Source organism: Garra rufa, chromosome 11 (assembly GCF_049309525.1).
Source record: "Garra rufa chromosome 11, GarRuf1.0, whole genome shotgun sequence".
NCBI classification, from domain to species: domain Eukaryota; kingdom Metazoa; phylum Chordata; class Actinopteri; order Cypriniformes; family Cyprinidae; genus Garra; species Garra rufa.
In genome coordinates, this window is record NC_133371.1 from 37,848,228 (window position 1) to 37,863,662 (window position 15,435).

General features: G+C 38.5%; 1 protein-coding gene across 1 annotated transcript in view; it reads right to left on the bottom strand.

Annotated features, from left to right (window-relative positions):
- Positions 1 to 15,435, bottom strand: part of mical3a (microtubule associated monooxygenase, calponin and LIM domain containing 3a) — a 108,775-nt gene that overhangs the window by 25,547 nt on the left and 67,793 nt on the right. The window contains exons 21-29 of the mRNA XM_073850207.1: positions 13,875 to 14,122; positions 11,083 to 11,259; positions 9,645 to 9,707; positions 8,549 to 8,626; positions 7,791 to 7,904; positions 7,488 to 7,570; positions 5,531 to 7,406; positions 4,038 to 4,132; positions 3,722 to 3,940 (exon numbers count right to left, since the gene is read on the bottom strand). Of these exons, the coding sequence (XP_073706308.1) occupies positions 3,722 to 3,940; positions 4,038 to 4,132; positions 5,531 to 7,406; positions 7,488 to 7,570; positions 7,791 to 7,904; positions 8,549 to 8,626; positions 9,645 to 9,707; positions 11,083 to 11,259; positions 13,875 to 14,122 (2,953 nt within the window). The remainder of the gene's footprint in view (positions 1 to 3,721; positions 3,941 to 4,037; positions 4,133 to 5,530; positions 7,407 to 7,487; positions 7,571 to 7,790; positions 7,905 to 8,548; positions 8,627 to 9,644; positions 9,708 to 11,082; positions 11,260 to 13,874; positions 14,123 to 15,435) is intronic.

The window sequence follows — 15,435 nt, forward strand, 5'->3', positions numbered from 1 at the left end:
GACTCAAGACTTGACTTGGACTTGAACCCTGTGACTCGGCAAGTCTTCTAAAGAAAAACTTCTGAGAGTTCTGATCAATATAGGCTGAAGCGCATCACACTGGTATGATTAGCGCAGCGTTTGGCACTGAGCCAGAGAGGGACTCGCTAAGTGAGCGCTTGTAATGTTTTTATCCACATAATATTAAGGATATTTAATGTTTTAGGGGCCTTTCACATGTCGAGCCAAAAACGCGTGGAAAATGCTAGGCGCGCCGCTTTCTCTTTCTTTCCAAACCACCCTTAGGGGCCGTTCACATGTCGCGCCTAAAAACGCGTGGAAAACGCTAGGCGCGCCGCTTTCTTCCTTATCAACAAAGTGCTCGGGCGCTTTCGCTCCGGAAGCGTCTGCCGTTTCTAAGCAACCATCAGCTGCGCTCTAGGTCCAAGCCTATGCGTCTCCATGCATTGTTTCTTCTATTAGCGTCAAAATAATGGGGGCTTGACAAATCATAAAGTTCAGGAAATCCCTGGACCACAATGATGAGCTGCTCCTCCATGTTTCTACAGAGGTTTCAATGTAACGGCAAAACGTGAGGAAGCTGATTGGTCAGTTCATGTCACATGACCAGCGGTGCGCTTGCGACATTCTGAAAAGTTGATTTGTTTTTATCTCGATGCGGCGCGAACGCGCCTGGAAAAAACGAGCGCGTCACACCGCGTACGCGTCACTTCCATTATGCACGCGCAAGCCGCGCGTCTACATTTGAAATAACGAACTTGAGCGCGCAAAAGACGCTACATGTGAACGGCCCCTTACAGCTTGCACTCCTGTGGCGTGACTGGCGTCTGCCATTGCTAAAGCCCGGCTCACACTACAGGAGTTTTAAAATCCTAACCGATTATGAAATCTGGTTGCAGCGCACATACAGAGAATCTTTGCAGATTATCTTACCTGAAATCTGAAACATGCATACACTACAAGATTTGAAATTCGTGGCGCATCAGACACTACAAGATATTATTAGGATTATCATGCCGGAGGGAACACCTCTTGTGATCTCTCTCCGCCGATCATCATTTCTGCCATGGAGGCGTTTAGTGTCCTGCCATCAGCAGCGACCAGCTGGAAGAGTTCCGCGTTCAAATGCACCTGGCCGCAAAGCCATGAATGTGTCGGACAAAATTTTATATTGATATTTATTGTTATTGATATTACTAATATTTTCTGAGTCAGTGTCTCAAAGATGAAGTTGACGATCCTGACTAGCCATCTGCTCATTGGACGCGCCTTTAATGCATCTTTATGGATTAGGCCTATAGCTAATGGAAGAGTTTTGTTTTCGATTTTAATTTTTTCGTTTTACAGTAGTGAAGTAATAATTTAAAGCTTTCTATAGATAATCGTGTCTGTGACGCAATCACCTGGGTTTCGGTTAATTATTGTGAAGCCCTCCTGTTTAACACCAAGACATCAGAAAGTGTATCCTGTTTGCTTTCTTTAAAAGCACGTTTTGTTAATACTGTTTGTTACACAAACTAAGGTAGACCCTTTACAATTCCGGATGATATATTACTTATACCTTTATGAGCAAAAATGAAGTTTCACATCGCACTGACGCCTCCATGTCCGGCAAAGCCAGCTCCAGCTTTCACTCTCCGCACAAACGATTGGATGCACCTAATAGCACACATTTATTTAGGTTGAACGATTAAACTAATATTGTGATATGCTTTTAATACGTTTTTTTTTAAATCTATGGATTTTAATTTAAATAGTGATGATTTGAGAAGGCTAAATTGATCTGTCTGCCGCTGGTCGCAATTGGTCGTTACTTAAAAAAAAAACAAAAAAACTTGAATTTAAAAAACAAAAAGTGTTCCAAAAATATCTCTAAATTAACTTCATAAACTAAAGAAACGAAAATAAATGTAATCACTTTGCTATTAAAAACAGCAGTAATGGGGAAGAGAAAGAGAAAAAAGACAGGTTCCAGTCGGTTTAATAGCCTATTTAACATTGTTAGGCTACTTTCTTATTTAAATATATTATTTCTTTGATTTATTTTTGCATTTTTTGGCTGCCTGTTCACTGACTGAAGTGCTAAAATAAACACGCACGTTTGTTAATAATGTTTGAGCCTCATGTTTCAAAATTATATACATATGTATTTTATTTATATATATGCCTATATACACACACGTTATAATTTATCTTTATAAAACACCGCGTTTGGGAGGGGAAAATCGGGGCAAAATCGGGCTAAAACTCCTGTTAAATTTATTTAAAAATGGTTATTCCTGTACAGCTATGATAAGATGTTTCTCCAACTTGGCAGTGCTTTCAATGTTATTAAGGAAAAGGATGAAGCTGTTTGGTTAGTTCTTGTCACAAGACCTGTGGTGAGATGTTTTTATCTCTATGCCTGGAAAAAAACGAGCGCGTCGCGTATATCTATGGTCGCGACCGCGTCGCTTCCATTATGAGCGCGCATACCGCACGTCTACATTTGAAATAACGAACTTGAGCGCGCAAAAGACGCGACATATGAACGGCCCCTTTGACATTTAAATTACACATAATCACTATAAACCACTTATAATAATAATAATAATAATAATAATAATAAGAAGAAGAAGAAACAGCAGTAGCCTAATAATTGGCTAAACCTTTCAAATATTTATGTATATTTATATTTTTTATTTGACTCAACTGATTCATTAAAATCACTGAATCTTTAACAAATGAAACAGTGGACTTAAAATAAATTATTAATTCAATTAGGCCTATATTTTATCACAAACAATAATTAATTCCTCAATGAAACATCACTAATTATTATAGCCTATCTTTTATAATTACACCTACTATAGACTATTATTGACTTTAAATTTACTGTAGTAATTAATACAGAGACACTAATTTGGGCAAACAGCACTAGTGACTTGTTTAGGACTTGAAGCTTAAAGCTGAGGACTTGCAACTGGACTTGGACTTGCCCGTCTTGACTTGGGACTTGTCTGGCTTGACTCGGGACTTGACTTGAGACTTGAATGCAAAGACTCGAGACTTACTTGTGACTTGCAAAACAATGACTTGGTCCCACCTCTGCTATTTATGACTTTTTATGGCCTTAGATTTGATACAACTATACACTAGACTTTTTAAAACAGTCTAAGGGCCTGCGGAAATCCTGAAAACAGGTAAAAAAAAAAAACTGGCTAAAAAGTGTGGCAAAATGTTAATTTTGGACCTTTTAGACTAAAGATTACTCTATAAGACTTGTTAGAAGGTAAGAGTACATACTCAAACATTACTGCCTTAGTCACTAAACCAAAGGCAACATTTAAAAAAAAAATAAAAAAAATAAAAAACAATAATAATTTGGACAAACATAATACTTAAACTCACAAACCACAAACTATCTGCATCACAACCACAGCTTCATATCCACAATTAGGCTAGTTATGAAAGCCTATATTTAATTCTAAGAATTCTTGGTGGTGGAAACTATGATTTGTTTGTCCTTCTACAGATCTAGCACTAGTCTCTCTCTATTCACCTTCACACAAACACAGCAAGGCTGAAGATACTCGATTTCTTACAGGTTATGAATGAAACGGAATGCTGTACAATGTTTTTTTAATACAGGTTTGTTGGGATAGTGTTCAGCATCATAGCATTCATGTTCTGTCTGAAAGCCAGTATCTTCTAGCTGTAGTGCAATACATCACTGAAATACCTCCTCCTGTTTTCCTTTCTCCTGGTCCACATCATTCAATTTCACCCTCTTTTCTTTGACTCTTCTTTCACTCTCCCTCTCTTTTAACCTTTCCTTGCCCTTCTCTGTTACTCTTTTCCCTTTTTCCTTTGCCCTGTCCTTATCCTTCTCTTTGGATTTCTCCTCTTTAATTGCCTCTTTTTTCAAATCTGACACCAAATCAAACAGGTCCACATGGCGCTGAGAACAGTAAAAGATTATTAAAATTCAGGACTTTGCACAAAAAAAAACATTTGACTCAAATAAGAAAAAAGCTCTTTAAATATTATATACTTACATCACCCTTGGACTTCTGAGAGGATCTTTCCAGAACATCGTCACAGGAGAGATCAGAGTCCTCAGAAAAGCTGAGATTTTTCCTCAAACGTAAATCTACATGAGTAAATTAGAGAGAACTTTGAATAAGAAAATCACCATTTGAAAGAGACTTTAGGAGAACACATGCAAGTTAAACTAAACTTAGCAAAATTATGCAAGATTTTAACATAACCCATGAGGTTCTAAATTGAGCCGTCTCACTGGTCAGCATTTTCACAGGCACGCTCCTGGCAGGAAGGCTGCTCCAAAAGGTAAAAAAGGAAATTCTAGATTTACCCTTCACTAAAGATTTTTCTGGTCAACCAGTAGTCGTTCATTTTAAGCATTAGTCAACTTTTAGTCGCATGTTTACTAATAAAATATATAAATCATAATAATGAGCCTTTCATTGCTACATATCCTAATAAGTGCTCAAGCACACCTACAGATTTAAAATTTATGAACATGTCAGGGAAAAACAGCAAGATGACTGCATTTAATAATTTATTGAATTTTGATAAACTAGTACTTTTTTTTAGCTTTAGAGATGAAGTCGGCAACACTGACTCTGCAGTAGTGGATGCGCCAGTATATATGTTTCATATGAAATACATAATGTAAGAATATGTTTTCTATTTGAATTGGTTCATTTAAAAGTAGATATTTCACTCTCTATAGATACTTTTTTCTTGTCTGTATACACAGAGTTTCGAAGTCTAGTGCTCAAATTCACAGACTGAGACGGCAGAAAGAGCATCCTGTTTGCTTTAATTATTTTACAAAAGTGCAACGTTCTGCTGTTATTCTGAGTTCCAAACCCATAAGACCTTCGTTCATCTTCAGAAAACGCAAATTAAGATTTGTTTTAATGAAATTTGAGAGCTTTCTGACCTTGCTAAGACAGTAACATAACTATCATGTTCAAAGTCCAGAAAGGTAGTAAAGACATTGTTACAATAGTCCTTGTGCTCTTGTTGATATGCATCGAAGACACAGAAGAAAACATTTGATAAAGTCATTATTTTAGGTTTTCTTACATACAAAAAGTATCCTTGTAGCTTCATTATAGTAAGGTTGAACCACTGATATCACATGGACTATTTTAACGATGTCCTTACTATCTTTCTGGGCTTTGAATGTGTCGTTGCATATTATGCAGAGTTAGAAAGCTTTCGGATTTCATCAAATATCTTAATTTGTGTTCAGAAGATGGTCTTCGGGTTTGCAACGACATGGGGCTGAGTAATTAATGACAGAATTTTCATTTTGGGGTGAACTATCTCTTTAAAATACCTTGTACTGAAATACTAATTTAGCATCACATACACTTTTTGTGGAAAAGGTAAACCTAGAATGCACTGCAACAATTATAGGAACAGGCATTTGCGAGCTGCCTACTTATAGGATCTATATTAGACTTTGGAACAGTGCTAACATAGACAAGGACAAATTCAAGCAGAATTTTCAGCTGACCTGAGGACCTGTCCAAAGATGATTCTTTCTTCTTCCCTGAGTCTGCAGTTGTAGAGCTTGAGGGTGTGCTTGGACATGACTTGTCGTTTTTCTTCTTTTTGTCCTTTTTATAGCCAGAGAACACTGCCTTCCACAAGGACTTGTGTTTGGGTGGAGTCTCTTCTGTGCCAGAGAGCCTTTCACTTTTAGCTTTCTTTTCTTTTTTGTTCTTGCGTGGAGAAAACAGTGAGCTGCGCTTCTTGCTTTTGCCCCCTGTTGAGCTCTCTGAAGATGTGACAGAACTGTCCAAGGTCTTACTGGTCGGTGTGGTGAAGTAACGGTCAGGTAGCGCGTCTGTCTGCTTTTTGGACTCCAAAGCCTTCACCGCAGAGTCCTTGGGAGTGTTTGAGTGCTTTTTGTTTTTCCCTGTTGTCTCAGGAACATTCCAGGCTACTTTTGCCACAGCACCCTTGGCAGCATCTGATTCTTTCATCTTAGTAAGCTGCTTGGCCATGGCGTCTTTCAGAGCTTGGCTTTTCACAGATTTCTCTCGCGCTCTAATTCGCTCTTCTGCGATCTCCTTAGCTTCAGGAGAAAATTGTTGGGAGGCTTTTGCTGCCCGGGAAGTTACACCAGCAATGTTGGGCTTGCCATTTTCCATTGCCAGTGCCAGGTGGAAAGGTGGCTTCTCGCGGTTGACCTTGCTGGTTGGCGGGGTGTAAAATTTTTCCAGACCGCTTGTGTCGGGAGTGCGGTCATCGTATGTGTCTTCAACGTCATCAGCAAATGGTATCTCTTCTACACACTCCACAAAAGACTTTCTCACTTCTTCACGCCGTGGTTTATTCGGTTCCTTTACCCGCATGACAACAGGTGGGTTAGTTCTAGGCTCTGGAACTGGAGCCGTAACTGGTTTCGGTTGAGGAGGACTAACTGGAGTCTTAGGTTTAGGGGGTGTAACCTCAGGTTTAGGTTCCTCCGTGGCTTCAAGGAGGTTGTCCCAAGACACCTGAGGCCTTTTGTTTCGAAGAGAAGCTGGCTCCTCGTTGGGTGGAGGTGGTGGAGGACTGGAAGGAGGGGTTAGCATGGTAGAATCAGAGTTGTTGTAGCTGTCGCTAGCTGCTGTCTGACTAGTAGTCACGCTTCCGTTAAGACCCAACCCTGAACTGCTGCTCAAGTCCTTCTTCTCAGAACCACTACTCTTAGGTTCCACTGGAGATATAACCTGACCCTCCAAGGTAATGTTAATCCGGCGTATGATAGAACGGCCTGTGAAAGCAGGCTTCTGCTCTTCAGACAAGTCTTCTGGTGTGTACGACTTTGGAGATGATGAATCAGGCGTTGGAGTTTTCACAATGCTCTTCTCCACTGTCGTTCTGTTTCGATCCAAAGGAGTGAGTCCTAAACTCTTTCTGATCTCAGCACTCTTCAACCAGAACTCCTCAATGAGGTCTGTTTTCTTGACCGGGGTTTCCTCAGTCACCAAGCCTTTCAAAGGTTCATTGGTTCTCTTCTCAGAAGAAGGTTTAGCCAAAGGAGTGGAAGTGACTGCTGGGACTGGCTGAGTCCTGACAGGGGAGCTTGTAGAGAGGGGCGAAGACGGCTCGTTGCAGGGTTGTGATTGGGTACATATTGGAGACAAAGGATTACCTGTTGGAGAGCAGGCACACTGCTCGGGTTGGATAGGAGATTTGGGAGATGCTGTCTCTGGTTGTGAAACAGGTTGGGAGCAGATGGGCGATAGCGCAACGATTTGAGCAACAGGTGAATAGGGACTTTTAGCGTCAGGACTCTGAGGTGGGAGAATGTTCGATTTGACATTATCAGGCAGATATGGCTCAGGGAAAAAACGTGTGCCAGGAGATTTTACTAGTATAACAGGAGAAACTTCTTTCATCTGAAGAAGAAAATGAATGGTAGATTTTAATAGTATGCAGAGACTTCTACAAGACATTCATATCCAACAATGCTCTATTACCTCTTCAATGGGTAAAGCAGGTTTTTGGATTGGAGACAGCACAACGTCCACAATCAATTCCCTCGGACTTGCAGATGTTTTCTCTGCAAGGAAAAATAAAATTGGCTCAAATATTGATGGACATCGAAAATCCCCTTGTGTTGAGATTTTAATCATCAAAGCCTCCATAATTATGAAGCAAGACATTGATGTAATGTGTTCAGAGACACAAGTTATGCAAGTGCATGAACATTTGCAATCATCAGTCTCAAACAGAAATGGAAAAGGCATGAATTTATATGATTGTGATTAGGTTATGATTACCAGTGTTGGAAACATGTCCCTGGCTTTCGGATTTGCCATTATCCACTGGAAGCGTCACCACTTCATCAATGCAATGTGAGCGAGCTTCAGCCTCTGCATCTGAGGAAATGTCCTCTGTGACATTGACAAAATTAAAACAGTGTGAGAGCCTGTTTAAAATGTGTGACCCTGGACCACAAAACCAGTCTTAAGGTAGCAAGGGCAGATTTGTAGCAATAGCCAAAATACATTGTATGGATAAAAGTTATTGCCAAATACTTTGATTAGTAATATTCATTGCTAAGAACTTAATTTGGACAACCTTAAAGGCAATTTTCTCAATATTTAGATTTTTTTGCACCCTCAGATTTCAGTTTTTCAAACTGTTGTATCCTACATGAACAACTATAAATCAATAGAAAGCTTATTTATTCAGATTTCAGTTTTTCGAAAGCAAGCATTTGGCCTGTATTAATTTCTGCGGACAATATATTATTAAAAAGCACCAGGTTGTCAACCCTGTTCCCATTCTACTTTCCTCTTTTTGAAATAATTTACAAAAGGGTAAGTGAGAATCCATTAAAAGTAACTTACATAAAACTTCATCTTTTATTTGTCAGTAGGGGATGATCTTTAAATGTCAAGTCTGTTAACCTATTTTTTTTTTTGCGAAGTAGTGAAAGGCATTCTCAATTAATTAAATTCTAACAGCTAACGCTGTAACCTTTCTAAAGGCATAATGATATCACAGCATAAAATGACACATGTACTTGACAAACCTTGATCTATTTCAGTGCCAGGCTCAAAGTCAGGACTGCCTGCTTCTGCATCTGGGTCATCATCCTCTTCACAGGGCTCTGGGGTCACAGGAAAAAAATAAAAATAAGCTATATTATTAATAATAATAATAATATTAGAAGACCTTCGATGTGCAGGTGTTAGCAACACAAAACAGTTAAACAATGAAGAATGTGTGCAAAAAACAAAGCATAAGCAAAGAATGTATCCATAACGTGGCTAACAAATCTTCAGGGAACTTAAATGAGTGCACATGACAATGTAGAAATAAACAAACTGTATTAGTATTTAAACACATGCAAGTATCCATTTACACACACAAAAACAGCAGCTGTTGAGAAGGGGTGAGTAAAGAGTTGTGAATGAAATGCAATGACACCAAACTGAACGTTACAAACATAAATAAAGAGAGAGATTTGGCCGAGACACCCCCTTCCACATACCACCACTTTTTTTTTCCATTTATTAATGGTACTGTGTGGTTAAAGGTACAAAAGTTTTTAACTTCAGCAGAGATTTTGGCAAGCTTCACAATCATTTTCAGTTTATTTCAGTCCTTTCTGCACATGACATACTCAAGGCTGTCGTTTTCAAGGGGTTTTTCAGTGTCCGCTCTCTGAACCAGGAAAATACTTAGAAGTGTTTTTAGTTCATTTTCGCTTTGACCTCTCTGTGGCCTTGTGCTGTACAAATAAAGTGCCTTGCAATTAGATCACAACAAGCTCTCTGGGTCTGCCACAGGTGCACTACACGCATCCTGGACAATAAATTTAGAGTGTATGACTCTATTTTACCATTCTGTACTGTGGTTTTACTTTTAAGAAGACCGCTTAGGAACATTGTCAGATTCATGCATTAGCAAGTGTGTGTTTGGATTAAGCTGTAGGATAACCATCTTGCCACTCCAGCATGCAGCAGTGTCAACTTGTATTCGCATGTGGCGTTTCAACACGCAATCAATGTTTAACAATGATTGCAGTGGTGTTAAGTGTTCAATAGCATTGCCATGCACTGATGTGTGTATGTATTAGCACTAATATAAGTAGCTGGACTTTATAAGTTGTTTTTCTTCTCTACCTCCAGACATCGAGTCCAACCAGGCTCTGACAGCCTCATGACGCATGGATTTGCGGGAGGGGGCTACAAGTAAATCAATGGAAGATGAGAATGGGAACAGGTACATGAAATGCACAGACACAACAAAACATAAAAACACATACATTCATGAATAAATCAAAGAGTTCAACAGAAAAAGGGGCATATGCCCCAATATCCACAATGTTGATAAAGTGAGAGGTAAAAGGTCAATGTAATGTCACAGCAATGATAAAGAGTGATATACAAAAGGTATTAAAGCAAGATAAAAGACTGTAGAAAGTATGATAAGCGAGCAAAACGCTATTGAGGATATAACCAGAGAAATTCACATCAAAAAGAAAGTGATCACACATGCAAATCACACACACACACACACACACACACACACACACACACACACACACACACACACACACACACACCCTTTACACCTGGCAACATTCATCTCAAGTGGTCCGGTTATAAGTGAACAATGACAAATATTTGTAGGAAGTCAGTACTTTTAAAATTCAGGCTGATTTTGATTCTATACAATTTTGTCTAAAAAACATAATATTAATAATTATATTATACAATATGAAAAATAAATGACATTAAAGTTTAACAGTGTTTTTAAAGGATTAGTATATTTCCAGAAAAAAAATTCCAGATAATTTACTCATCCCCATGTCATCCAAGATGTTCATGTCCTTCTTTCGTCAGTTGAAAAGAAAGGTTTTTGAAGAAAACATTCCAGGATTTCTCTCTATGTAGTGGACTTCAATAGGGATCAACTGGTTAAAGGTCCATTGCAGTTTCAATGCAGCTTTAAAAGTCTCTACACAATCCCAGCTGAGGAATAAGCGTCTTATAGTATCTAGCAAAACAGATACGTAATGTGGTTAAAAAGTATATAATTTTTTTTTTTTAGAAAATTACCAATCGTTTCGCTAGATAAGACCCTTATTCTGTGGCTGGGATTGTGTAGAGCTCATTGAAGCTGAAATGAATCTGCAATTTGGACCTTCAATCCATTGGCTCCAATTGAAGTCCATTATATGGAGAAAAATCCTGGAATGTTTTACTCAAAAACTTTAACTCCTTTCGACTGAAAAAAAAGAAAAAAAGACTTAAACATCTTGGATGACAGGGGTGAGTAAATTATCAGGACATTTTTATTATGCAGTGAACTAATCCTTTAAGTTAGTCTTTTTAAAGTTTAACATTAAGTGAGAGCTACAGAATTGATGATGGTCAACTAAATGCACAAATAGTGGAAAAGAGCATGCATATTAAACATACAATATCGACCAAAGACGCATTTTACTCCTGAAACCCAATTACACAGAAAAACACGTAAGATGCATGTTAATACCAGGTGTAAACTGTACTATCTAAAGCCACAGGGCCCAGGTATGACTCCTCCACATGGGGTTACCTGTGGAGGAGGTGGGCTGTGTGAGCTGGGTGTTGTTCAGCGAAGGCTGAGAGCCTAAGGGTGACAGCGAGGAGGCCTCAACCAGCCCTTCAGCCTGTTTGGATGCCCAGTGGTTGTCCATCTGGATGTCCAGAGGGTCTACTGGATGTATGATTTGCTGGATTTGCAGGTTCTTAGCTGCATGGTGGTATTACAGGTGGCCATTAAGGTGATTGTATTGTAGGATTAATTGGCGAGTCCATTAGCACAGAGCAGGAACAGAAAATCCAATTTGTTCGAAAAGTAAGGTCCAGATCACCAAAAAAGTCCCCGTAAGCAGCAATGTGAGCAGAACAGATTCAGCAGCCAAAAATGGTCAGACAAACATTGAACGACAAAAAGAGAGGAGAACATTTTAGTTTAGAATAGCCTGTAAAGTGCAAAGTTAGTGCATAGTTTAGAAAAGTAGCATGCATTAGAAAAGACTCCTTCATATATGACAGCGATTTTAAAAAAGCAACAATCAACACTGCAGGTGCTTTCACACTTGAGCTTCTGGTAGGAATTTGACATTGCAAACACTTGATGTCAGTGTTAAAGGTTGTATCAGCGATTTCAAGCCTGAAACATAAAGTGTCACTTTCAGCTGACCTTTCTTCACGATCCGCTCACTGCCTGCCCCATATCATGTTCATTCCCAACTTCAAAATAGTCCTACATCACTGTTTTAACTTTTTTGTTAAGGGTGTTTGATCTTTGCATGTTCACTTTGCGAAGACTGGGTTGGCATTTCTGTAGTGATGTAGGGTGATTTTTATATTATTATAAGTTGAGGGAGAAAATACGATGGGAGTTTTTTTGACATACCCTAATTCTCTTAACCCAGAATACACACAGTTCAGGGAGAGCAAGACAAGACGAGCGTTTGAGGTTAAAAAGTATTTAAATTGTATTTTTTTTAAATGAAAATAACAGATCATTTCGCTATATAAGACCCTTCTTTCTTAGCTAGGATCATTTATAACTGCATTTGGGATCGTTTGAAGTCACATTTAAACTGCATTTTGGAAGTTCAAACTCGGGGCACCATATAAGTCCATTATATGGAGAAAAATTCTGAAATGTTTTTTTTTTCTCAAAAAGCATAACTTCTTTGCAACTGAAGAAAGAAAGACATGAACATCTTAGATGGCTAGGGGTGAATACATTATCTGTGCTTTTTTTTTGTTCTGGAAGTGAACTTCTCCTTTGAGGTTTGTTAAAACAATTCTAACAACACTAATAAAACAAAAAATCTGGCATCTTCTCTTCCTGTTACCCAGATACAGTGATAAACAGATGCTGCTAGTATTAACAGTAACACTCATGTTAATAACATTAGCTCAGTTTCAGACCAAACAATCAAAGCAAGTGTGAAAACACCCTGAAAAATCTCATTCAAAACACCACGATGGTGTGAATGCACGCCATTTGAACCACAAATAACATTACAGAAACAAAGAGAGCAATTAATAATTATTTTCCTGGTAAAAGCTATATAGCTTAATAAAGACAAATCAAAAGCTAATAAAAAAAGGAGGAAAGCAGAAAAACACAGACAAATTGTTAGCTCAATAATTCTTTAGTTGCTGATGAAGTTATGCAATATCAGCATGTGCTAAAGCCAAACGCATCCACAGGCATCGCTACCTTTAAATATACCCGTATCCTCTTCATTTGTGAGATTCTCCAACCAAAGACCTGACTGAAGCTCCCTGTCCCAGGGGAAATACTCTCCCGCTGTCATCCCATACAATTACCCCAACACACGCACATACACACAGACACACAGTGAAGGAAAAGATGAAGCAGAGGATCAAGAGACAAGTGACAGGCAAAAGATGGGGGGAAAAAATAATATTGTCACAGTACAGGATGAGACACAGAACAAGGAACCTCCAATAACATTCAGAAGTACTGAATAGCATCATCTACCGTATGGACTTACTGATTGATTGATTGATTGATTTGACTTAATATTAAAGTACTTAACACTGTTGTCTAAAAAATATTATACCATGGCATTGTACAGTCTGACTGGTTCACAGATGCTCCATAATTCAATAATTTCGACATTTTTTCTTTAGCTGTTTGTTAGATTCTACCATGTAAAATAGATTTGACTCTTATTAAAAAGTTTGTGACAGAGAAAGTTATAAAAGGTTCTTTTTATAAAGGAGAAATACAAGAAACATAGCTGGAAAAGTAAAACTAGTTAATTTGCTAGAGATGCCGTAAACATCGGAAAACGCCGAAGATTGGAAAGGCGAGAAACGGTGGCACATTAGTATAAACATGTTTAGAATCGCAGAATGATGCAGCGTCTCACTGATGAGATATATCAGCGTTAAAAAATTATATATCAGGGGTTGAAGCTCTGGGGTTAGAGCAATCTCTTGGGAAATCTTTTGTCTTACATTTTTCATCAGAAAAAGTCTTACTCAAAGAGAAAATGTAATTTCAGAAGTTCTCTGTGAATATGAGACAGCAGACAACCCTGGTGAACATATAATATCTAATCAGGGGAGCTAGACGCCACATACATAAAGATGATATGAAGTGGACAGAGGAAATGAGACTCTGCAGAGCAAACACATTACAGTCTTTCTATTCTTTTAAAATGATCTTCTAAAAAGAAAAAGAACATAAGCTACTTCTAAAATCAAATGAACCGCCATCAAAAAGCCCATTCTGTCCAGGACAGCTATCTACATCCATTATTCATTGTGTAGAGACACTTTGATCACCTTCACAAGCACTGATGCGACATTTACCTTCACTCGATTCCTCTTCTTCCTCCTCCTCGTCTTCATCTTCCTCATCTTCCTCCTCCTCTTCATACTCATCCATGTCTCCAACTCTGTCATGAAGGCCATCATCGTCTTCTGCCGCACCAGGGTCGCTTTCTCCCTTTAGTTTAGCGTGGAGCTCCACCGCTTCCTTCCAGGGAACCCCACCCAGATCGGACGGGCCCGCCGCTTCCGGTTCTTCATCCTCTTCCTCCATATCTGACTCTGAGCTGCTGTAGGGATAGATATGTTTGCTCTTTTTACTCACAAATAAACTCTCAAAGCAAGTTACCAACACTACATTTAAAATATTTTGGGGTCGGTAAGAGCATTTGTGGTTAAAAAGTATACAAATTTGCATTTTTGTTTAGAAAGTGACAGATTGCTTCGCTAGATAACACTCTTATTTGTAGAGTCTTTTGAAGCTTCATTAAAACTGCAATTTGGACCTTCAACCCATTGGCCACCATTAAAGGAGAAGTTCACTTACAGAACAAACATGTACAGATAATTTACTCACCCCTTGTCATCCAAGATGTTCATGTTTTTCTTGCTTCAGCTGATAAGAAATTAGGTTTGTGAGGAAAATATTTCAGGATTTCTCTTCATATAGTGAACGTCTATGGTGCCCCCAAGTTTGAACTTCCAAAATGCAGTTGAAATGGTTACTCCACCCAAAATGTAATTGTCATTAATCACTTACCCCCATGTCATTTCAAACCTGTAAAAGCTTTGTTTGTCTTTGGAACACAATTTAAAATATTTTAGATGAAAGACATGAGGCTAGTCACTGTCCCATTGACTCCCAGGTAAATACCACTGTCAAGACCCAAAATGTATGAAAGGCATCACCAAAATAGTCCATCTGCCATCAGTGGTTTAATCTGAATTTCTATGAAGTGATGAGAATACTTTTTGTATGCAAAGAAAATAAAAATAATGACTCAACAATTCGTCTCATTTGCATCACCGTAGCACCATTTTGGAGAATATCAGAGAACAGCGTATGCAGGTTGCACTCCAAAATGGCGCTATGAGATGTAGATGAGACGAATTGTTAAATAAAGTCGTTATTTTTATTTTCTTTGTGTACAAAAAGTATTCATTGTCAAAATAGTCCATCTGCCATCAGTGGTTCAATCTGAATTTCATAAAGTGACGAGAATACTTTTTGTACGCAAAGAAAATAAAAAAATGACTTTATATATATCCGTTGGACGCAACCTGCGTACGTTGTTCTCTGATATTGTGATGCAGATGAGACGAATCGTTGAATAAAGTCATTATTTTTATTTTCTTTGTGTACAAAAAATATTCTCGTCCCTTCATAAAATTCAGATTGAACCACTGATGGCAGATGGACTATTTTGATGATGCCTTTTATACTTTTTTGGGTCTTGACAGTGGTATTTACCTGGGAGTTAATGGGACAGTGACAAGCCTCCCGGTTTTCATCCAAAATATCTTAAATTGTGTTCCGAAGACGAACGTAGCTTTTTACGGGTTTGGACGACGGGGTAAGTAATTAATGACAAAATTTTCATTT